Genomic DNA, 23501 nt, shown 5'->3' on the forward strand with positions numbered 1-23501 from the left:
TCTTCAGTCGTAGGTACAAGGTCACATCACATCACAGCGAACAATCATCATATCTGATCCCTTCCAGCTGCTCGATCGAGTCGCGCGTCTCTCACAACACTCTCAAGTCAACGTCAAGTCTCGATCGAGATTCGTAATTCACCAAAGACTTGAACGAAATCAATAGCTTCCCCCCTCCACCTCCACCACTCGCTTTCACCCCGTCTCTCGAAGCGAAACATCCACCTCCACCGCATACATTCGATCTTTGCTCGACCTCTCCAGGTCGCTCAGACGTCTCCGAAGGAAGGAAGAGAAACACATAGATACAATGCCTGCAAGGAGGCAGAGCGGCGTCGGAGATGCCCTCGGTGTCATCGTCGGCACACCCAATGAAGGGAGGAGCGGGAGAGGTAAAGAGGGAAAAGAGAAGGAGTCGTTCGGCTGTCCCTTTCCCGGATGTGGACAGGTGAGTGCGGTTGTCAGTGGAAGGGCGAAGACCATAGCTGAAACTCGTTTATGTGCCAGCTCTATAGTAGAATGGAGTATTTGAAACGACACCAACGTAAACGTGCGTATAATGTCCTAATTCGTCGCGTTCCTTGTACACTTGTCACGGCTATAGCTCTATTTCGTTCATCATTGAAAGCTGACCTGTCTTCCTTGGCTTGCAGACAAGGACGATAGGCCTTTCCAGTGCAAAGACTGTACCAAAGCATTCGCTCGAAGGTGAGTCAAGCGACCATACCCTTCCTTTGTACCTCTGCTGACAAAGCATCTGCCATCTCAGCGACGTCCTACTTCGTCATCGTCGTCGATGCCACCCCACTCCTCCTCCAAATGACAGGAACTCCCATTCGCCCCCGGCACCACACCGAAACTATCCCGGTGTTCCTATATCTTCTTCCCGTACTGATGCAAGAGACGCGTCGCCTTCGCAACAACGAAGTCGCAAACACCCTCGACAGAGTAGTGGCGACGATGAACACGACTCTTCCCGTCCTCGAAACGATCCTCGAATTGACCCCTCCCTTGAGGATGACTTTGACGACGATGATGACGACCGATATCCCGAAAGCAGTCGTTTCGGGAGACACAATGGTATGGGAAACGGCGGTGTCTATTCCGCCGAGAACAACTTTTACGGTTCAAGCTCGTCAACGTCAGACAACCCGAATTACACTCCTCACCTACTCCCCATGTTCCAGCAGAATTCACAATTTCACAGTCTGAATGATCCAAATCACCTCGAAGACGCTTCGGTCCTGCTGTCAATGGCATATCCCGGCGGAGTTCCTTCCGGCGAGAATAATGACCCAAACCGTGATCTTCCGGAGTGGGCAAGTAATCCGACCATCAACATGATGATGGAAGCTGCAGTCGCTGCCAACCGCGAACAAGAAGCAGCTGCTACTCGAAATGGAAGCATGAGTTCGAACACTGCGGCTCAATCATCGAAAGACGGAGCGATCGTCGAGGTCGCCCCCAATGGCGACTCGACACATGCCGAACTTCCTATAGACCCGACACTCGCTGGGTCTGGACCTTTGGCGGAGAATTTTCTGAACACGATGAGCTGGTTGTCCGGAACGGGCAGCGAGGGAGTGTCGACTAATAAAGATACAACTGTGTCTAACGCCAATGCCACTTCATGGGTGAGTTTAGTCATTAAGCTGGCATGCCATGTGTTAACATGTTGATTGTAGCAACAACTCTTTGCTGGGAGTGTCCCTCCCGGTCCACTCTCACCGTTTCTCATCTCCTCCCTCTTTTCCCCCTCAGCCACAGGGAACGGCCACGCAACCCCGCATGCACTGCTGAACAATGCAACCTCAAACGACAATGACAACACACAGCGCTCAGGGGCACCAAACATCATGAATATACTTGAGCAATTGGCCATGATGGACACGCCTCAGACTCTCACAAACCCCAACCCTGAGAGACCACTTTTGCGAGTAGACCACTCAGCAGTGATACAAAGAGCAGGACGCGAGGTTGACAGAAACAGTCGGTTCTAGTGAGTTGTTCATTTCCTTCTGCCTCTGGCCTAGGAGCTAAACGATCAATTTTGGTAGCCTTCCAGCGGAAAGGTTTGCGGGGGTGTACCAGATCCCTCACTGGGCTCTTCCCCCTCTTCGAACGTTGTCGACCATGGCGTGTCGCACTTTCCATACCGTTCTCAACCACTTTTCTTTCGTGCACATGCCAACGTTTAAATTGATCGACACTGCCGCGTGTCTCGCTTTCGCGATCTGCACTGTTGGAGGGATCAAAACGAATAAGAACATCACCAGTTCTGATGACATTGTCTGGACAAGTCATACAGAATATGGTCATCCTCAAGCGGACACTTTGGATGGACCTGTTGTCCCAGATCAAAGCTGGGAAAGTCTTTATCATCAAAATTGGGAAAGCGACCCCACGTGCACCAGAGTGGAAGACTCGAAGCGGGTGTTGGGATGGCATAGTGGGACCATAGTTCGGAGCGAAAAGACCAACATGCTTGTCAAGGTACGTCGCTGCGTGTGCAGGTCCGTCCGACAGCTTCCAACTGACCCATGCCCTTGACGACAGTCATTTTCCTTGGCAAAAGGTGTCTTAATGACCGAATACAACGTGGCTCTCCTGCAGGCTTTGATCCTGTACCATGCTCCGAATTTCCTCAGTTCGAGCGACAGCGAACGATTGACTGCGAACATGTACATGGGCACCATCGCAAATGTAAGCTCTCCTTGCACTGCAACTTGAGAAAACTTCACTCACCTGTTTCCTCAACAGATTACGCGTCAAATTGGCTTCTTCACCCCTGAAGCGGACCACTTCGAGCTGACCATCCCGACACCCATCGTGCCATTCACTCCGAATGACTTGGACCGCTGTTGGCGACAATGGATCCAGTCTGAGACACGTCGTCGGACCGCCTATCTCGTCTATCAACTGGACATCATCTCTGCCGTCGAGTCCAATATTCCTTGCATCCTATCGTCGTGCGAGCTGTCTTCCATCCCCTTGCCCGCCCCGGACACTCTGTGGAAGGCTCCCAATGCTGAAGCTTGGCTGAAGGAAGTCAAAAAGTATCGCCCAATGACACTAGACGAGGCGATGCGACGTATCTTTTTCCTACCGACGTATGGAGCTTTTGACACGCTACATGAAGGCTCCGACACGCAATATTATAACCTTCTCAATCAGAGTGACTTCGGACCGTTTGCGAGAATGGCAATGATCATCACTCTTTTGAGAGGTGTAATCGACATCGGAGAAGGAAAGCGCGATAGGGGAGATTGGCGAGATTTGACTGATCTTTGGATCGGTTGCAATTGGCTGAGACCGCACAAGAAGATGTTAGCGCAGGATGGGACGGATCTGGGTCGAATCACGCGGGAGAGTCTCCGAGGAAGATTTGCGTTGGGTCTGCAGAAGGTGAGACTTTTCACAGCTTCTGGCAGTCTGAAACGCTTACGCTAACCAATCTGAGCTTGTTCAGTGGCGAGAGGGTTGGGATTTTGACTCGCTTTGCTCAAGTCCACTGCGGACGGGTGCGAAAGGCAGGTCACCCTCTTACAGTATCAGTCCCTCCGGTGGCGGCAGTAGAGCAGACTCTCCAAAGGAGTCCGATGATACGCTCCCCAAGGAAACACTGAATTACTGCGAAGGTAGGCTGTTCACTTTTCATTATCCGCTTGTGTAGACAGGGAAAAGTACTGATATATAATGACACTTGGCAGATGCACTCCCACTGTACTGGTTGGCCCAAGCGTTGCTCAATATCATCAACACTAGCCCTCCTCGGGAGTCAGGATCGAACATGTTCTCTGGACTCCATTATGGCGACATGTTGAAGAAAGCTCGAATCTTCACAAGGACAGGTGAAGGGGTGCCGGGCCAATTGAGGAATCCGTCAGCCTCTCAACCGCGATGTTCGCCTCAGAATCCAGCTCGGGATCAGGCGAACTCTACACAACCGACTTCGGCTGCTACAGCGACAACAAATGGCTCTTCAGGGTCGAACCCCACTGCATTGACCACGCCTAGTTCACGATCATCTTCGACCCCGAGTACCGGAAGAGGGGATTCAAATCTCGCTGCATGGGAAGGATCAGGCCTCTTCCCTGGCTTCTTCTTCAATCCCGGAGCTGTCGGTGAACCGGTCTCGGACCTGTCTGCGGAGAAGGACGTCGCGCCTTTTGGTGTCATGGACAATGTTCCGTTATTAGGTCCGGGTGTGGACACGGACGCCTTTGCGATGAGCATGATGGGATTCACTGGAATGGGCGATGGGCAGCAAGGGGCAGGAATGCGCAAAGCACAGACACCACCTGGTGGTGGGATCATACCAGTGGGTGATCTGCCAGAAAGAATCGGATTCGTCATGTAGCTAGCTAGTGCTGCCCAAGGGCATTGAGGTTGTGGATATTGGTTATTGGTCCTCATCACGTTGTCTTACTGTTTTGATATCTATCCCAATTTCTTGTTCAATAGGTGTGATATGATACGTCATGCACTAGGTCTTGTGCTGCTAAGATGGGAATGAAGAGAGCGATGTTCTTTCCGATATCGCAGACGAAGCCGGCGGTGACCATGACGGCTTGCTAGGTTTGCGAAATGCCACCTTTGGCGCCGTCATCGAGGAACGGGTTTTGGGAGGCGGTTGTAAGTGCGGACATGGGTGGAGTGGTGGAAGATGGATGTTTTCGTTTCAAACACCTTTTGTACTTGGCTTCGACGTTTTACTCAAACGACCCTCTGAGAAAGAATCCAGCTCGTCATCGTCGCTACCAAAATCTCACTCTGCCCCAAGAACTTCAACCCTTGATAAACGATTGAACGTTTATTCCAACTTCTCATTCAGAGGACGCACCGGACTCGACTCACTTCACCCGAGACCTCGGATCTACGTTCTCACACCTTCCTTTCACGATGCCTGGATCCAAAAGACGAGCTCTGAAAAAGCTCTTATCACCTAGCTCCTCACCTTCGTCCATGACCTCCACATCCACACCCTCCATATCATCATCCTTACCCCCGGCCCCTGTACCTTCCACTCCAATGTCTCCACCACCGCAACTGGACGTTCCCGTCGTCAGCCTCAATAACAATAATCCGACGGGGGACAGTTTCGGGGATGGAAGTGGGATCAGCGTTTCGCCTCAAGTCCTACACGAGAACGCGGTTTTGGAACAGATGCATGAGAGGGAGAAAGAGATAGGTCAGAGTAATGCGAGTGATATCAAACCTTCCCCGACACCGTCATCGACTTCATTATCACCGCTGCAAAATGGTACACCGTCGACGAGGATGACTGCGGAAGATTTGGCAGGTGTCACGAATGGAGATTCTGCAGCAGGAGGAGCAGGAGGAGGTATGTATGGGAATGGGCTGGGAGGTGCGGGTGGAAAGAAGAAGAAATCATCCAGGCAGAAATTCGAGGAGAGACAGGTGAGTCGTTCCTTGATCCGGTCTCCCCAACACGGGTGATGTCTTGCGATTCACGTCCACCCTTACGGTGGTGTCATTGATACTCTGCATTGTCTCGTCCATTTTTGCTCAACCCCTAACCCTGTCGTCTCTGTGCAACGCAACACTTGGTAGAGTTGGAACGAGCGGAAGGTTGTCCCCGGCGACTTGCACAGCACGCTGATTACTCAACGTTCCACATCCCAAAGGCCCGAAAACAAGAAGCACTCATCAATTCGGCTCCTCCCAGCGATCCCAACTGGACTGCCCTCCTCGAGAAAGAACGACAAGAGGAGATCCACGTCATTGGAAATGCGTGTACAGTCATGGGACGGGAAATCTACGAGGTGAGTTGAGGTTCAAGTTCTGCTCATTGAGCTGCTAGGCAGAGGTACTGTGCTAATACGTGGTGTTCAGATTGCACCTGATGGTCATTGTATGTATTCTGCTATCGCGGATCAATTGGGTCAAATCGGCGTTCTCCCTTCTCACGAGGTGCGTCTTTGCGGTGACTCCATCACCCTTTGTGACTCCGCGTACCGTTTGAGAATCAAGCTGAACAGATTGTTTTCCCATGTCACGTCCAGGCATCGACCTACCAGACTACCCGAAGCAAGGCAGCTTCGTTCATGCTTGCCCATCCTGACGAATTCATGCCCTTCTTACCCTCCATCACCGGGGAAGACAGTGCTGGCGCCACAGATGATGGGATGATGACCGAGAAGGGGTTCAAGAAGTATTGTCAGCTTGTTGCCGAGACCGGAGAGTGGGGTGGTGAGCCAGAAGTGGGTGAAAGTCGTCTTTCAGCTAGACTCATACGCTTCAACACTGGCGACCATGGCGGACAGCTGACGATCCCCTCCCAACGATCTAGATCCAAGCCCTGTCAAGAGCGTTCGACGTTCCCATCCACGTATTCCAACGAGGTCCTCCTACAGTCGTCTCACACGGCGGGGGCGACGATGCGTTCGGAGGTGCTATGACACCAGAGCAAAGTGCTGCTGCGGGCGAGAAAGTCGTCAGGATCAGCTATCACAAGAGGATGTATGGGCTTGGAGAGGTGAGTCACGTCACTATAGTCACGGCAAGACACTGCATTGTGCTAATTCCGGGATGATGGTGTAGCACTACAACAGTTTGAGAAAGGCGCAATGAACGAGGGAGTGGTTATCAGATTATAGCGACTGATTATACATGCCGGATCATAACTTGGATTTATCGATATGTATACATGGCTTCTCTACCACTCTTCCGGTTCATCCACCCATTCACCTTTTCTTCTCAGCTCTCTCTCCAACTCTCTGATCTTTCTATATCCACCCCATCTCCCCTCCACTCCCTGCATATCATTCCTCTTGACCCCCAGCTCTCTCCTCAGCTCACCTACCCCTTGTTCCCATCTCTTCTCCCAATAAACCCCGACCAGACTCTTCCCCTCTCTCCCCGTTCTCAGGGCCCAGGGAACCCAGTCCCTCGTCCATGTCGCACGACGATTCAATCGCAACGGACCGAACGTCGACGAAAGACCTGCGACGGGGAGCGACATGTTGGTGAATTCGAGGACTTTGAGCGAGAGCTCGTGAGGGAGGGTAGGGGGCAGAGAGAAGAGGGTGTGGTACAGATCGTGGGTCTGACGATAGCGGAGCATCGTGTAGGCCAATGTGGGTGAATCGATGTATTGGACCTGGCGGGTGGAGGGGGTATGGGTTGGGGCGGGGCGGGGCAGGGCAGGGGAAGTGAGCTTGATTCTGTATCTGGCCAGTATTGTTGTAAAGGTTGTGTCCGTCCAAACCCATTCTTTGTCTAGCAATGTTGATTTCCCCCACGAATCTCACACAATCTGGCACAGAGCTGCAGGTCACCTTCTTACCCGCACTCACACCCCATAATCCGACTTCGCACAACCGCCAATACAAACCCAAACCAAGCGGATCCAGATCAGAAGCGACATGGAAACATGACTCACCTCGGCCCTCGTATCAGGCGTGACCTCACCCCCCTTCAACCACTCCCAATACTCTCTCCCCACCGTCCCTCTCCTCATCTCCCCCAACCTATCCCGCTTCACACTCTCCCACGATATCCTCGGTCGATCACTCATGATTTGTCTGCCCTCAGGATGGGATGCCATCTTCGCATGTAAGGAGGGGAGGAAGACACTTGCTGTGGATTCGGATAGAGAGGCGATGAGGTCACCTCGGGTCACGTCGAGGACGCCGACGATACCTGATCCGAGGGCCAGGAGAACGGTTTGGGACAATGTGAGTGGGATGTGGCCGGGATAGTTGGGAGTCGGTTGCGGAGCGGTGAGCAAACGGAAGGATGATCGCATTCTGGACGAGTTGCAATTGAGTAGAGGTGAAATGAATAAGCTGGTCTCGTCGGAGCAGAGGCTTGGTGTAGTCGTGTATCCGATGGGTCTCTGTCAGAGGAAAGTTTCCGATGAGAATCTTCTGGTCTCGTATGGGGTGATGCTTGCTGCAGCCAGCAATCATACAAAGTGAATAAAACGTATTACAGACATCCACGAAACATCACAACTCGGCTCGCGAATCGCTCCGGAAACACAAACGTCCACCACGTGCGGTTTCGCCACGCGAATGTCTTTCTGTGACTGATGAGCTAATCCATTCCATCTTCTACAACACCGCAGAGAAGAGAATCCAAAGAGATGTCTACCGCAGAACCCGCTAACATCACGAGGACCTTACTCGCACCAACCCCCTCCGCTCAAAAGTCGTCAACATCGTCATCCTCCTCGCTTCCACTCTGCACCACCACCTTTCTCCTTCCCTTTCTCGCCGGTGGAGGCGCCGCCTTCTTCGTAGGTACAGGTGCCTTCCTCCCCCGGACCGGTCTAACAGGGGCAACGTCTTCTTCCTCGTCCTCCTCATCTTCTTCTACATTTCCTCCAACATCGTCATCATCGTCGTCATCCTCTTGCACTGCCTTCTTCTTCCCTTGGGCGGTCTTCGTTGACGGCGTCGGTCGTTTTGCCGCTCGACGTTTTGCCGCTTTGGTCTTTCGTAGAACGTCCGCTTCGAGCGCCTGGTCTTCAAGTCCCTTGGCTTGGTGTTCAGCGAGGATCTACAAATCGTTAACATAATCAGCGTTCCAAAGCGTCATCGAAGAATACATAACTTGAATCACGTACCGCTTCAAACTCTTTGAGTTCTGTCTCGGGCTTATTAGCCGCTTTGTTCGCTCGGGCCTGCAGAGGTTCTAATCAGTGTCTGTCCGGAGCAAGTGCGGCCTTGCGCACCTTGGCAAGAATTTCTGTGAATCTCTTGAAAACCGTCTCCTCGTGCAGCTTATCCTGGTAGAACGGTAAGCTGCATAGGGAAATGGAAAAATTAGCTTCGATCCTTGCCCTGCGGCCCTCTCCAGCAAATTTTACTGACCCTTCGATGAGCTTCTTCATGGATCTCTCCGACTTGAATGGCAACAAAGACAGACAAAAAGAGATATCTCGCCATTGTCGTTCATCGGTTGCAAGTCGGAATCGTTGACAAAGCTTCTCCACAAGAGCTTCGGCCTGCTTATCCTATAGGTGTCGTCCAAGGTCAGTCACGTCTCCGATATCAAACATGTCTCTCGCATTTGCGAATGGACAAGCGTGAGACGAGAACCGTTACTCACCTTTTCGATGAAAGTGAAGATGAACCTCATAGTCCGCTCAAACGTCTCCTCGTCAACAGCATGTTTACCAATACTCAGATGACTGATGACGTCTTGCAAGTTGTTATATAGAGCATTGTCCTTCGTTGACAACTCTGTGAAGAACAACTTCGCCAGGTCGGAAATGCGTTGATCGGGATCTTCCAGACATTTGGCCATCTCGCCCAATTGACCTTTGACCTTGATCATTCCGTTCAAGATCAGATGGGTCAATACCATCAAGGTATTCTTTTTGACGACAAGATCTGGATCGGCTAGACCTTGGTAAAGACGCTCAGAATTCTGCAAGCGGCGAGCGCACCTGGTTAGCTCAATTCAAATTTCATCTCCATCAGAGAAATGAGCCACTTACATCGTCGATCATGCTGCCAAAGCACACCGCAATATCTCCCAAGGCGATCACAATGTTACTTCTAACCACAGGATCCCTGCTGGTTTCGAGTATCTTGAATAGCAACAGCAAATGTGACTCGCAAAATTGTGCGGAGACACACATGAGCTTGGTCAAGCTGAGAGCGGCGGCTTGACGGAGAGACGGGTTCTGTATACAAAATCACATTATATCAGCAAACAGCCGCAGGTCAAAGCGGGGCGGCTTGGCGTTTCTGCCCAGACACCCAATCGTCCTTCAGGGATGGGCACAAGCAGAGATGGAATCACAATGAATGGGGGGGAAACTGGAGGCCAACTTACGCGATACCTCTTTGGACTGGCACAGATATGCGCGATCATGGGTCCATACACAGCCAAGAGACTCTTATCCCCAAACAACAGCTCTTTCTCTCTGATTCCCGAGATCAGATCGCCGATGTCATCTTCCGCATTTCCTGCTACAGCATCGAGATCATTCGAATCTTTTTCGGCAGATTTGGCCGCAGCTTTCTCTGTTTTCACATCGTTACTTTAACGGCTCGGTTGCACTTGGGAAGCCGGAGCCCGCTAATACAAACATTGACGATGGAGCTGACTAACTCACGTTTGGCATTCTCGTCCTTGCGTCTCTTGAACTCTCGCTCGACAAGTTCGAGATAGACAATGTGCTTAATAGAAACGTGTCCCACCACGAATACCAACTGAGCAAGTCTGAAACTGCCTGTTTGGTCTTTCTTTTCATCCTGTTCGAGGGATGCATCGCCATCGGCTTTCTCGCTATCCTTGCCTTCCTCTTCAGCTTGCTCCGCGTCGCCGTCTTCAGCCTCGACCGACGGGCTTCCGTCCGAGCCCGAGGGTTTGTCGAAGACTTTGGCGGTGAGGTTCTTGATGATACCGGAACAGAGTGCATCGGGTTGTTCACCCAGGAGATAAATGGTGTTGATCGCTTGCTCGGCCATTGAGAACCAGTGAGGAGATCGAGGGGAGTGTTCGATGATCTCTTGCAGTTTGACGAAGATGGGGTTGTCCATCGGAAGACGCATGGTTTTGTCGCTCAAAGAGCCTAGAATGGAAAAACAGACTCAACGACCGATCATTGCGCTTTCGAAATCAGAACCGAGCTGACCTTTGACTTTTTTAGCAGAACCGCCGAGTCTCTGAAGAGCGATACAAGTATACCGAGCCAAAACGAGGTCATGCTGGAAAGATTGTAAGCTTCATGACTTGCTTTATATCAATGGTAAAGTTCTTTCGCTTACCATTCCGAGTGGTCCTAGTCCTATCTTCAGCAAGGATTCTACTCTCTCCGTGACAACTTCTCGCTTAGCTAAAGCTAGCATGCCAAGAATGATGATCGCCCCTTGACGTTGGGGTTTGGGTATCTCTTGCTCAGTACCTGCAGTATGAAGGCGTTAGCAAAGATCCGAATTAAAGTTTCGGAGAAAATAGTGTCAACTAACTGTATACCTGCCAGAGCTTGTTGATGACATCGTTGTGAACACCACCATCCATCATCATGGTCCGTATCAGCTCTTCCAAGCTGGTCAACTCGGCTAGTGTTGCACCATATGTGCGTCTGAAGAGCACCAATCAGCGATGATGATCGATCAAGCGGGAGAAATAAAACTCACTCAATCATGTTCTTAGCGATTCGATTCACCTGTTGTTTCGGTGCCAAATCTGGGACCACATCAAAGTAGAGACTTCTGTAGCACTCGATCAAACTTCCCCGAATTCCCTTCCCATCCATCCCATCCTCACCTGCATTCGCGTTGTTATCTTTGGTCCAGATAAGATGCAACATCGTCTTGATACCTTGGTCAGCACTTGCTATGTCATATTCGTATGCCACTCGGAAAAATCGCATAGCTTCCAGGACCTCCGTCTTCGTGGTCGAAACGAGTAGTTGACAAAGTGTAGGGATAGCAGATTCGATCTGGTTGATGAATCTCAGGGCATCGCCGTAGTACTTCTTCGTCAGACGAAGCTTTGTTATGAGGTTGGGATCAAGAGATGTCTGCTCAGACTGAATACCTGAAATATCGAGTTGCGATTGACGGGGTTTGCGATCCCGCAGAGATATCTTGGCCTTCTTCGGCTGAGGGGTTGACCCTCCTTCATCACCCTCGACAGTCTCCTCCTCTTCGTCTTCTTCCTCCTCATCCTTCCTGCCATCCCCTTCATCCTCGACAGACTCCTCTTCCTCGTCGTCTTCCATACCAACGTCTCTCTTTGCCTTCTCCAACTCTTGAGCATCAACCTTCGCCAGCTCTTCTGCTACTTTGTCATATCGATCTTGCCACTCTTGAAGGTTGAGAGTACCTCCGTGGAGCGCACCAAACGGATGAGTTTCCAGTAGCTTGCAAAGTAGTTGGATGGCATATCGTCTGGCAGATGACGTTTTGTCTTCCAAGGTTCGAATAGTAAGCTCGGTGATTTGGTGTCGCTGTTTTGGGAATTTGGCGGGGAGGCTGTAAATAGGTCAGATCGGGAACTGATACAACGAACAGATAGCATCAGACTTACTCGCAGAGTTTGATCAATGTAGTCAGGACCTTACATCTGACCCAAGAGTTGAGGTCCAGGAATCTCTCCATCAACAACTCAAAGAAACGCTTGATCTGCTTGGTCTTCTGTTCTTCGTCACCCTCATCCGAAGAAGAGATATCCCTGATCAAAATACCAATGATCTCAACAATAGCCATACGCATGGGATGGGCCTACGTCCCGGTCACCGTCAGCTGTCGCGCTTTGGACCAGGGGGTTTCAGAGAAAGGGGGGGGGGAGGAAGGAACCAGCAAACTTACCTCGCTATCCAGATGAGCCAAAAGCAAAGGCATCTGCTTCTGGACGACTCTTGGACTCAGTTCTGCCAACCTCACCAAGAATTTGGAGAAACTTCGTGGTCCCTTCGCATCGTTATGAGCGAACGTCTTGCCTGCGACATCTCTCAGGACTTCCTCTCCCAGCTGTATAAAATCGAACTCCTTTTCGAGGATCGCCAAAAGTTCTGCCATGGGTTCCGAGAGATGTTCGAAGTAGGTGAGATTCTGTATGACGCTTGTCTGAGCGCCGAAAGCGTGTCCGTGAAATTTGACAGCGATACAGATGACTTTGTAGATACCTAATTTGATTTCGTTCGACTTGAGATATTGCTCCGTCTCCGCAAGCTGGTAAGCCGGTTTGACGAAACATGACAAGAAAGTCTCCCGTTCAGACGTGGTTCTCCATATTCGAGAGGTGGGAACTCGAAGAGTCTTAGTCATGGTTGCCAGGACCATAGGTAGATGATCGAACCAGACGAACGAAGTCGACCTCGAATTCTTCGAAGCTGTGGTCTTCTTCTTTCCCTTGCCACCGCCACCAGCTGCTGTTGTTTTCGGTTCGTCGGAAGATCTACCCGCTCCTCTCTCTGCAGCAGTGACAAACCATTGTAGCAAGAACGCCCACATCTCCAAAGGTTGTTTATGAACCAGGGGAGCATCCATGTCCACTTCTCCGGTACTAAAACCTTGACCTCCCACCATAGCCATGACGGCATTCGAGTGATTATTCAGTCCTGAAAGAATGACATCAAGAAGTTTGGTGAGTAGCGTTCCGGTGATATTGGGAGAGTCGGCATGTTTGAGGATAGAGCGGAAGACGTCGAAAGTCGCCGGTTGGGAATGGATGAGAGATTCAGGATCATTGACTATGGATTCGATGGCCGAAGAGAGGGACTCATCGATCGACGACGACCTGAGGGAGGAGATGTCCAGCTCGGAAGGGATGTGATAGAGAGAAGGATCGGAGAGAGACAGCAGCTCTTCCTGGAGGTTGAATTCGTCTGACATGGCGTGAGAAGCGAATGGGAAGACGACGTGGGAATTCTAGCTAAGACCTCGAGGTGCCCGGAGAAGCTAAGCCAGAAGACCTTCGAACCGGTGGTCGTCCCTTTCCTTCCACTGTATAAATCGAGGACGTGGCGAGACGGTCGTGGGTATGTATGTATTCGAGGTGATGGCAGAGGGAGAGCAAAAGTAAAATCAAGATGTCGGTTTATGTATCGCGGTTTGTTTACGAGTTGACGCGTCTCACACAAGACACAAAGTTACCAAGAGTGGCAAATCGCGATTCTTCACCATACTTCATACCATACCTTGGACACAACTGATGCATACAAATGAAGAATACCATGATCGTCCTCGATATTGCGCTAGGTCTTCACTCTTAGATCTCGCCATAACCACCAGCCTTGAATACAGTCTGTTCCTTCTTCACAATCTCCTCCAAAGCTTTCAACCACGCTTCGAGTTTGGGCAAAACTTCAGATTGAGGTTCGCCAAGTTTGGGGTAGAACGTAGCTCGGTAAGGACAGGCCTTCATGGCGAGCTACATGAGGCGAGAGCCAAATGATTTCGGTCAGCTGGTGCTTCTTGGAATGAGTGGTACAAGATTGGGCATTCAAGTCGTTGGTTATAGAAAAGCAAACTCACGTAGAAAACTGGTCTGACCATCATTCCGTGATATTTCTTCAAACTTCCTTCATAACCCTTTGTGAAACTGGCACTCAGTTCCTCTGCAGGGTTATCGAGGTTCGCTCTGAGACCTTGAGCGGTGAAGTTGAGTCCTCGCAACAACCACATAAGAGCGTCGGTAGCGACTCGGTCCTTGGCTTTCGGGACATTGGCCTTTTCATTGGCGAGGAGAGATTCGAGGGTTTTGGCAGAGTCGGGGTTGTGTGCAAGGTAGGCACGGACTTTCTGTGAGAGGTGAGGAAGATACGGACAGATAGTCAGCCTTATAATCTACCTGCAATTCAGAAGTGTTATGGACAGCAATTTCGACGAACCGCGATGTTTCCGGTCAAATCATTCTGCACAACGACGAAGGCGGGGTTGCCGAAGAGACCTAATGATCAGACAGGTGGAGATGAACTGGTTGTCCCCATAAACGACGAAGGTCCATTTGAATCACCCACCAAAGATCTTGACAAGGTTCTCGGCTGCTTCGAGGAACTCAGCAGTGTCGACACCAGCTTCGGTAATTGTCACTTCGGTGAAAGACTGCACACAGCTGATAATCAGCATGCGGTACAGAAGGAAGTCCAGCCGGAATGCAGTGCTGTGATGCTTATGACACAGCCAAAAGATGTAACCGTTCCGAGTATCGTCTTTGTCTCAACTGAATAAGGAGGATGACTGGACGGTGGCTGCGCCAGAAGTGCCCTGTAGCATCTGAGATTCGAGCTGGCCGAACGCACCTTTGTGATCGTCTCGAAGAATTGAGGTGTGCTCATCGTGTCTTGATAGTCGTGATCTGCTTCTATCAAACTGAACAAATACAGCAAAGCCTAACAGTTGCAGCCTGTCACCTCTGTAGGGGACGGGACACCAGGGACGCGACAACGTTATCACTGACATACCACGTGGCAAGACGGGGCGGGGTAATTGCCACGTCACTCGTCACTGACGCCCCCGCGTCGTCCCTCTCGTCGCTGCTTCGTGAATGTGAAAGCATCATCGTCAATCAGTAGAACTATGGCATGACTGTCTCCTTCAGCTCATTCCCGTCTACAACTTCGTCACGACACATCATGTCACAAGTAAGTCAGCCTATAAGGAACCCATACTCGAGGCCCGACTGAGCTGATATCCATACTATTAGCACCCCGCCATGTGGAAGCAGCCTTCCACACACTCCTCGTTCAACGATCATGCAACCTTTCCCCTCGCCCAGACTCAACGAAACTCTGCCATCTCTCACGGGGCGACTCAACATACCCAGTGAGTGCATGCGATCTACACCCGCCATCAGCTCGTGCCCTTCGAGATGGCTCGATACGGCTGCTGATGTCAATACGCCTTTGCTTCAGGCAACCACTGGTGACCGGTACATCAGTTCTGGGCATCAAGTTCGACAAGGGAGTCATGATCGCAGCGGATAATCTAGGTGAGCAGCTGTTCTCTACATCTTGCCCTTATAAGATGACGACAAGCTGATGCCTTCGGTGTATGTTTTGTCGCATAGGTTCATATGGGTCTCTCGCTCGATTCAGAGATATTCAACGACTCCATCCTTTGGGCAAACACACTCTACTGGGTGTCGCAGGAGATTTATCAGATTACCAGTGGTTGAAGCGAGAGCTTGACTCGTTGTTGTAAGTGCTCATGGTGTTTCACACTTCCCCCCGATCGCTCTCACCGACACTCTTACTGTGGGATGGCCTCCACTCTTATGTCTCCTCGATCATTCCTTGTCGTATCTCGTAGGCCCCTTCCTCGTACAGAGCAAAACTGACCGATGATAAAAACTTTGCAGACGCCAAGAAGAAGCTCTTTCGCTCACTGATTCCCACCCCTCTCTCTCCCCGTCCAACATATATGATCTCCTCGCGAACCTGTTCTACGGACGAAGGAGCAAGATGAATCCTGTTTGGAATGCTGTGTTGGTCGGTGGATGGGACAAGAACAAGAAAGAGAGGTGAGCGTCGCTGCTCGTCCCCCGTCTTCCCGCTCCCTCTCACTGTTCCTGCGTATCGTTCATCTTCGCTATATGCTGGAAGCACAGCGCTGGCTACGCGAACGAAATTCGAGCAACGCCATATCTTGCAAATCTACCGTTCCTTCCTCAACCTTGCTGCGAAGGACTCGTACTGATCCTATGATCGGACTGCAGCTTCTTAGCATTCGTAGACCTCCTCGGAACAACTTACACCGCCCCTACTCTCGCGACAGGGTTCGGAGCCCATCTCGCCCAACCTCTCCTGAGAGAAGCGTACGAGGCTAAAGCCGGTATTGATGGGAAGGGCCCGCTCTTGACACAGGAGGAAGGGGAGAAACTGTTGGATGATTGCATGAAGGTTCTGTTCTATAGAGATGCGAGGAGTATCAACAAGGTGAGTGGGCTTTTCGGGCGTACAGCGTCGACGACGTGGAGGTAAGGGGTGATAGAATTCATGGGGAGTGAAGGGCTTGCCTTCACGAGATGCTCTCATAGCGATGAGTGATTTCGATCGCGATCTGCTTCAGTGGCTCAACGATGGAGTCTCGGCAGATCGAAGTGATACATTGGAGTACATCGCTTATTCTTCATCTTCTTACAGTACCAAGTCGCCGTTATCACCGAGGAAGGGATCACGATCAGCGATTCTAAATCCGCCCCTACCGAATGGAGCTTCGCCGAGGGTCTGAGAGGATACGGAGCGCAGACCCAGTGATACTAGTGACGAATATGTAATGCATAACCTCGATGTACCAATCTTGGTCTTCATCGACCTAGACGTTGTTCCACATTTGACCAAGCCCGCATGGCTCCGTCCCATTCGTCTTTGCTCAAGACGCCTTGAGATCGGTTGGGTGGCGTAGAGATTGTATATCCCAGTTTACGGATGAACGGCAATGATGATGCGCGGAGTGACTGAATAACTGGAGTGAGATTGTGTAAAATTGGAGGTGGAGTAGGATATTGGCTAAATAAGGCATCAAGGATGAAAAGTGAATCAGTACAGTATAATAGCAGATGAGCCGAGGTCAGATTGCAAGAGTCGGAGGCCATCCGGGGACACTTATAGCGAGTGAGCAGAGAGTACGAGGACTCACTAGATCTCGGTGATTCTCAATGCCCAAAATGGATACCCCCACAGTTCGGGCGCTGCTCGAGGTAACAATGATCGGAGGAAAGACGGTGGATTCAGATGATGAATGACCAGTAATTCTGGATCATGATTGAAATTCAGATGATCTAACAGGACATGAACAAAATCCGAGTCAACATAACTAATTCCCGAGCAGATAACTTCCACTGAAGAAGACTTACGTTGTACATCTTGATCTATTTTGGGAACTGTCATCTCCTCCAGGGAGATTTGAGCGGTTGCATAGCTCTTGGCGAGACTGGTGATGAGTGAAGAGGAAGTGGAAGGTGGCAAGAAATGCAGTGTAAGACCCTTTGAGTGAAATTTGCCTGGGGTTGTCCAGCCAGGTCAGCGAATAATATTGACGAAGGTTTCCAATAATTTTGGAGAATCAACGAATGCGAACAAAGGAAGGAAAGGAAGGTGGATTGCTGACAGACTGCCACGATGCGAATCGAGGGCTCTTTTTCGGTAGCAATGGTGGAACAACCATATAACACCGGTATGGAGATCCAGGGAGCACACTCACGAGGATGCACTATGACGCTGGTGACTCCCTCTCCTATCCCACTAGTCCCCTCACTCTTGTGCCTGGGTGGACTACTCGGTGTCCAGGGCAAGTCGCATTCCGGCAAGTCTTGTGTAGGTCTAGGCGAAGGTGTGGAAGGCGACGAGGACGGTGATGATGGTGGTAGTGTTGAGGAGCTTGCGGCTAAATCCTGTAGTAACCTCGGCAGAAGGGATTGTATCAGGCCTGCAATGATACGAGAGAATCAGCTTTGTAATGTGGGTCAAGATCGATGACTTCCATGTTCAAGGAGAACCGTAATGAGAAGTGAACATGGATGGATCATCACGCACCTTGTCCGTCCCAGATAGAGATTTCGGCAATCCCTCTCTCTCCACCCCATTCAACGGCCCTCAAAATACTCTCCACAATAGCGTCTTTCTCTCTCCTTCCTTTCCCTCGCAAAGCCAAAGCCTGACCGGACCGACGCGTAGATGGGGCCAGTACAAGACCCAGATGTTTGGGAGCTTGGCACGTGTCCTTTCGAGGACTCTGCGTGCGTGAGGGACCAGAAGGATCGTACTCGTTCAGTAAGAATGAGCCAGAGGGTAGAGGAGCGGTGAGTGCTTGATAGGTCCGGAGGAAGAGTGATGAGATGATGAAGATGAGATGTAAGAGGATGAATAGTGGTAAAGCAAGAAAACGAATGATGGATGATAGAAGTCGTCGGACCATCTTGGCAAGACAGAGAGACTCGACCAGCGAGTTGGGCACGACGGAAAAGAGACCTGTAAGAGCCGTCAAGATATCACGAGCAGAGTTGGTCGACGACACAGAGCGAGAACAGGAGTATAGCAACTTCTTTGGACCTAGTGGCTATGCGTTCGAACAGAGGTTGCAAAAGTGGTGACGTGGAAGTCGATCGTGAACGAACGCTCATTTGGCTCGAGAGTTACATGGATGATGTGCATCTCGAATCCGTACCCGACGATCTTCTTCCAACGGTATACACGATGACTCCAGCTCTACCAGCCGCGGTCAGAACGATCCCTTGTCCTTGAGAACTTCCTTGAATGTGGCCACCCTGACTGAACGGATCGAAGAGTGTTGACCAGCTTTCTCCAAGGCCAAGATGTATTCTGGTGGAATCGCCTCGTACATCTTCCAGGAGAAGGAGCTGACCGCGAATTCCCTGTCAGAATCCAAGCTGTCCCAAGGCCAGCCTTTCGGGCTCTCGTGTCGGTGTAGACCGGTCGATTGATAGTGTTCGATGATGAGAGATGCTGGCAAGGTCATATTCGCTCTCGAAGCAAGAATGAAGATGTCGATAGCCTTGATCTGAGGGTGGGGATAGTGGACGATGTTCCTCGCCAGATCACATAAGCAATTCTGAAGCAGTTGTGAAACTAGGCGACAGTCGTACTTTCGGCGAAAGCCAAACAAACTCCAAAGGCCGTGACCATCGTAAGCGGGAAGTGGTAGAGAGTGATCTTCATATCAACGCCATTGACGACGGAAAGGAAGAAGCGGATCGATTCTGCCGTCTCGCATCGGGTCTCGTCAAGGTCGAGATGGATGACGATCGGCCTCGAAGCACTCTGCTCTCAGGGCTGGGCTGGGCTGGGCTCCCGCTGGCGCTGGCGCTGGCGATCATCGTGGGAGTGGGAGACTAGAGAATCGGTCGAAATAGTAACGCCCGTGGTGGAGGTTGGTCGGATGAGGTGTGTAGTCATTGTTGCTATTGGTTCTTTGAGCACGAGGCAGGGGCAGATCTCGAGAGACTCGACTACGACTCCATCCAAAACCATCTTTGATGATGAGCTGCGGTGGTGCTCGGAGCTCGGAGCTCTGAACTCTGATCGAACTCACCTATGAGCGAGAAGTAGATGTGCGGAAAACCTGAAGGTCCCTTGATCGCTACTGATCACGGTAGCATCCCGATGCGATCCTTGTAAGTCGGCCGCAAAAGGACTCCCTTAAGATAGGTCAAACAGGTAAGAATGCAGTCCATCCTCAGAACGATGCCAACGGACTGTTCGTAGCGGATGACGATGATGGACCGCAGAGGGTTCCAAAAAGGTCGCGAGGAGCAGAATGAAGGGAATGAAAACAGGTGTCGAAACAGCAGTAGGAGTCAGGACTCGACTGTCGTTCTCGCTCGCACTTTCCTCGCCCGTACACACACACACACACACACACACACACACACACACACACAAACGCGCACGCACGCATACACACACTATGTGATTCGCCAAGCAGCCTTCGTTCCGACCCAATGGCTGAAGCTCACAGGGCACGGCGCCATGTATCCTCAGCATGGCCTTCCAGCGTATGACAAGTGAAAATTCAGTGATACAGTTGCCTTAATATGCACCTGATGGACAATGCCTGGAAGACCAGTGACCATACCAAAAGTTCGGCATGACCGCAGAAAGCACAGCCACATGTTGTACCCTAAAATGACCTCAATGCATGCATACCCACCCTAGTAGACGAAAGCAAGGATCTTTCCACCAACCTGTCCAAATCAACCATAAGCTTCATCAGCATCACATATCGCTTTCTGTTTAGCAACAGATCACTCACGTGCTTGTTACGGGCCTCGGTGTGGTCCATGATACCGGCAGAGGTGGTGAGGATGATCTTACCGAAAGATCGGGCGGGGAGAAGCTGGTTGACCCAGTTCTCAATGGAGTCGACGGGGACGTTGAACCTGGGGGAGATGACACCGGCCTTGTTCAATCGACCGTTGAGCTGGATGACGATCTTGCCGCCTCGGTGGTCATCAATGATCTCGAACTCGCCAATGTAACCTGAACAAAGAGGGAAACGCCATGTCAGTTATATGCTCTCCTTGCGGTTTTCCAACGATCGTAGGTCGAGTCCAAATAGAGGTAGATTATGTCCTCCTTCTGTTCAGTCAACTCTGTTTGACACCCTGGCCATGCGGCCTCGAGCTAACAGAGTCGAATTCGAAAGGAAAGAGAAGTATCACGTATAGTGTTCAGTCTTCCGGAGACTTAAAGCCTCGCCTCGGTAGGAAGAGCGTGTGGAGGCAGTTATACTCCGGGTCGGATGAGGAGATACGGAGCGATGAAACGAAGAGCAACATGAAAAAGGCCACAGAGAGGATGGAAGGCTAGTGATACGGAACGATTGGGAAGGAAAGCAAAACTCACCGTGCTTCTGCATGACGGAGAGAACCTTGACGACGACCTTGGAGCTAGGTCGGATCAAGACCTGTCGCTTTCCTCGTCGCTCGGCGTTGACGATGTTGTTCTGTGGGAAGAGGCGTTTCATAAATTAGTATATGAACCAGCGTAGATCCGGTCCTCGTTCTTCTCAATTCTAGTCCAACACTCTTCCCATCCGCTTCAGTCCTTTCGTCATGGCACCTTGCATCCCCTCAACCGCACTTTCCCACACATGTCCCTCTATCCTATTCCGACCTTCCGAAAGCTAACAGAGAATAACACGTACAAGAGCGTCGTTGAGAACTGAACACCTGACCATCTTGGATAGATTTCGGTTTGAGTTTTAGGGTTACTGTTGAAGGAATGAAGAAGGGTAAGAGATCCGAACTTGCTATGCTTGTTCTAACTCGATGCGGGTGTGCTCACTTGGATGGGCAGCCGTAAAGAGTCCTATAAAGGTATGTAGAGTGTAGCAAAAGGCTTTTTTTTTCGTGGATAGACCAAAGGGGATGGACGATGAAGAGGGTTGAATTGATGGTGAGCGAGCCCAGCAGCATGCAGTCGCAGGCGGTCGTGTCGAAATGTTGAATTTGAGGTGGAAGAGACGGAGTTTCGTGAGAACCATGTGAGAAAACGCCGATGTGGCAAATGAAAACAGCTAGCTTCGATCTCACGTGGTATCCTCGTGCCTTGACTTGTGTGTTCTGGCTTCACAGAAGTTGGTACAACATATGTTACCTCACAGCAACAAGCAAGGTCATCCTCGTTGCCTCTGTCTCCACCACCACTAGCATGGCACCTCCCGCTCCGGTTCCAGGTCCATCAAAGGGGAAGGCCAAGGCTGCTGCGGTAGTGACACACGATGAGAGCAAGACCATCAGAGCTCAGTCGAAAAAGGACAAGACAGCTCCTAAGCAGGATGTACGGGATGGAGCAGGGTTGAACAAGGACGTCGTCAAAGCTGTGTTGGCGAGTCCGTTGACAACCACTTGGTGAGGCATCTCTGCTCAGAACCACGGCAGACTCGCGTGATCTTTGAAGACCGCTGACATTCGCTTGTGGTGCAGGCCAAATATCCCTCGACATCTTCAAACAGCTGTTCTTCATGCTCTGCAAGAAATGGTACCGGGACAAGTCGCGGATTATCATGTTTCTCGAGCACGATGTCATACGAAAGAACGTCGAATCGACAAGCGAACCAAGCGCAAGGCTCAGAAGGCAGGCGGAATCGAGAACACAGAGGGATTGGCCAAAGTCGAGGAAGAAGACGAAGATGTCAATATGGTGGAAGATGACACCGCTGTGGGGTACAAACGCAAATCCAATCCAAACTCGACAGCTGGACCGAGCACAAAGAAGCAACGAACAGAGATCGCTGAGGAAGAACGGCCTGAGAAGCCGGAGATTCTGTCACATCTCGTCTTGGGCATCAACGAAGTGATCAAGTGTCTCGAAGCACAGATTGATGAGCTCAAACTTCGATTACTGATAATGGCCGACTCACTCAATCCCACTCCCCGCACACCACGTCATTCCACCACTACCAAGGACCTTCTCCCTACCGCACCAGTTCCGGCGCTCGAAGCAGACGGCAAGGAGGAGGAACCGGTCTCTTCGACGTTTGGCAAACCTAGGACTCTGTCACCACTTTCATTCATCGTCGTGCCATTACTGTCCATCAATCCGCAATCTCTTGTCTATCCGATCCCATCCTACTGCGCAACATATAACGCGCTCGTCTATCAACATGCTCAACTTGCCAAGACGGTAAAGACAAGAGTGAAAGAGAGCGAGTGGGAGGAAGTGCTCGGCACCGAGAAGAGGGAGGAGGTCAGGGTCGTACCTCTGGGAGAGGTCGAGAAGGATATGGCTCAATTGGTCGGATTGAGAAGATTGGCTTGTCTTGGTGTCAAAGTAAGTCTTCTCAAATCATCTGTCCAACAACGAAACGGTGCGATACCAGACTGATGTTGGTGTCTTTCAGACATCACATCCCAACTTGGAGGTGTTGGAAAAGCTCTTACCGAAAAGCGTCCTCCATCCTCCTAGACACAGTATTACATTGCCTTTCCCTACCTCTTCACTTAAAGTGCACGCTGGATCAAAAGACAAGACGAAGCCGACCCCAGACAAAAATAGCAAACTGCAATCCAACGATACGTCCACGGCATTCGACTCTGCCCAGATTCCGATCCCGCATGTTCACTACGCACCTTTGCATATCAAGGGTATACAAACTACTGTACCGGTCAACAACGCTGCGAGGAAGGCTAAAAGATTGGAGGAGGTCAGGAAAAGGAGGGTCGAGGTCAAGTTGTTGAAGAAAGAACAGAAGGGGAAGGGAAAGGTGCAGTCGAGCAAAGGGAAGAGGGGTGGGAAGTGAATTGTGGAGACAAGTTCTGGTATCCTTCTGCATGCTCTTGCAATCCCTCCATTCAGTTTGATACTAGGCATAGATGCAGTGCTCGGTTGTGACGAGAGGAAGCATACGAGGGGCTGGATACATCCTGACACTTGTGTTCGAGCGTGGATCATATCGCACCATCGCCTGTATGCAGCTCTCCATGACATGTCGTGGTCGACTGTTTTCTCCGTTGTCAGCCAGCCAACGCTTCCACGGTAGGGATGGAGTTCGTATGTTATTGTGTGAAGAACGCGATGAAATTTTTTACAGAGTAATACATGAACGTGT

At 50.8% G+C, this 23501-nt stretch overlaps 10 protein-coding genes across 10 annotated transcripts; 4 read left to right on the top strand and 6 right to left on the bottom strand.

Annotated features, from left to right (window-relative positions):
• Window positions 1-310: 310 nt before the first annotated feature.
• On the top strand, window positions 311-4360 carry IAR55_006045 (uncharacterized protein; the record flags this gene model as incomplete). Its single annotated transcript, XM_066949132.1, has 10 exons — window positions 311-448; window positions 508-550; window positions 654-708; window positions 770-1634; window positions 1686-1999; window positions 2058-2493; window positions 2557-2703; window positions 2761-3405; window positions 3470-3638; window positions 3711-4360. 10 exons carry the CDS (start codon window positions 311-313, stop codon window positions 4358-4360), a joined length of 3462 nt encoding a protein of 1153 aa, XP_066800140.1.
• A 542-nt stretch (window positions 4361-4902) lies between these two features.
• On the top strand, window positions 4903-6594 carry IAR55_006046 (uncharacterized protein; the record flags this gene model as incomplete). Its single annotated transcript, XM_066949133.1, has 6 exons — window positions 4903-5421; window positions 5649-5786; window positions 5857-5934; window positions 6027-6224; window positions 6314-6499; window positions 6565-6594. 6 exons carry the CDS (start codon window positions 4903-4905, stop codon window positions 6592-6594), a joined length of 1149 nt encoding a protein of 382 aa, XP_066800141.1.
• An 85-nt stretch (window positions 6595-6679) lies between these two features.
• Window positions 6680-7771, bottom strand: IAR55_006047 (ubiquinone biosynthesis protein COQ4, mitochondrial; the record flags this gene model as incomplete). The annotated part of the gene is made up of 2 exons (XM_066949134.1): window positions 6680-7123; window positions 7406-7771. 2 exons carry the CDS (start codon window positions 7769-7771, stop codon window positions 6680-6682), a joined length of 810 nt encoding a protein of 269 aa, XP_066800142.1.
• A 398-nt stretch (window positions 7772-8169) lies between these two features.
• On the bottom strand, window positions 8170-13322 carry IAR55_006048 (uncharacterized protein; the record flags this gene model as incomplete). Its single annotated transcript, XM_066949135.1, has 14 exons — window positions 8170-8526; window positions 8594-8650; window positions 8702-8771; window positions 8841-8983; window positions 9079-9399; window positions 9470-9658; window positions 9811-10001; window positions 10094-10552; window positions 10616-10688; window positions 10749-10885; window positions 10950-11065; window positions 11121-11960; window positions 12016-12209; window positions 12297-13322. The coding sequence occupies 14 exons, from the start codon at window positions 13320-13322 to the stop codon at window positions 8170-8172; spliced, it is 4173 nt and encodes a 1390-aa protein (XP_066800143.1).
• A 376-nt stretch (window positions 13323-13698) lies between these two features.
• Window positions 13699-14767, bottom strand: IAR55_006049 (uncharacterized protein; the record flags this gene model as incomplete). The annotated part of the gene is made up of 5 exons (XM_066949136.1): window positions 13699-13860; window positions 13965-14231; window positions 14321-14379; window positions 14450-14534; window positions 14732-14767. 5 exons carry the CDS (start codon window positions 14765-14767, stop codon window positions 13699-13701), a joined length of 609 nt encoding a protein of 202 aa, XP_066800144.1.
• Window positions 14768-15064: 297 nt separating this feature from the next.
• IAR55_006050 (uncharacterized protein) lies at window positions 15065-16687 on the top strand (the record flags this gene model as incomplete). Its single annotated transcript, XM_066949137.1, has 7 exons — window positions 15065-15073; window positions 15136-15254; window positions 15344-15420; window positions 15499-15628; window positions 15790-15951; window positions 16147-16366; window positions 16574-16687. 7 exons carry the CDS (start codon window positions 15065-15067, stop codon window positions 16685-16687), a joined length of 831 nt encoding a protein of 276 aa, XP_066800145.1.
• Window positions 16688-16737: 50 nt separating this feature from the next.
• Window positions 16738-18347, bottom strand: IAR55_006051 (uncharacterized protein; the record flags this gene model as incomplete). The annotated part of the gene is made up of 5 exons (XM_066949138.1): window positions 16738-16939; window positions 17070-17211; window positions 17287-17433; window positions 17634-17858; window positions 17966-18347. 5 exons carry the CDS (start codon window positions 18345-18347, stop codon window positions 16738-16740), a joined length of 1098 nt encoding a protein of 365 aa, XP_066800146.1.
• Window positions 18348-18650: 303 nt separating this feature from the next.
• Window positions 18651-18908, bottom strand: IAR55_006052 (uncharacterized protein; the record flags this gene model as incomplete). The annotated part of the gene is made up of 1 exon (XM_066949139.1): window positions 18651-18908. The coding sequence occupies one exon, from the start codon at window positions 18906-18908 to the stop codon at window positions 18651-18653; it is 258 nt and encodes an 85-aa protein (XP_066800147.1).
• A 1192-nt stretch (window positions 18909-20100) lies between these two features.
• IAR55_006053 (40S ribosomal protein uS8) lies at window positions 20101-21128 on the bottom strand (the record flags this gene model as incomplete). Its single annotated transcript, XM_066949140.1, has 4 exons — window positions 20101-20133; window positions 20202-20428; window positions 20795-20894; window positions 21096-21128. The coding sequence occupies 4 exons, from the start codon at window positions 21126-21128 to the stop codon at window positions 20101-20103; spliced, it is 393 nt and encodes a 130-aa protein (XP_066800148.1).
• Window positions 21129-21601: 473 nt separating this feature from the next.
• On the top strand, window positions 21602-23488 carry IAR55_006054 (uncharacterized protein; the record flags this gene model as incomplete). The annotated part of the gene is made up of 4 exons (XM_066949141.1): window positions 21602-21801; window positions 21877-22723; window positions 22794-23156; window positions 23411-23488. 4 exons carry the CDS (start codon window positions 21602-21604, stop codon window positions 23486-23488), a joined length of 1488 nt encoding a protein of 495 aa, XP_066800149.1.
• Window positions 23489-23501: the final 13 nt, after the last annotated feature.

Source organism: Kwoniella newhampshirensis, chromosome 13 (genome assembly GCF_039105145.1).
Source record: "Kwoniella newhampshirensis strain CBS 13917 chromosome 13, whole genome shotgun sequence".
Classification (NCBI taxonomy): Eukaryota; Fungi; Basidiomycota; class Tremellomycetes; order Tremellales; family Cryptococcaceae; genus Kwoniella; species Kwoniella newhampshirensis.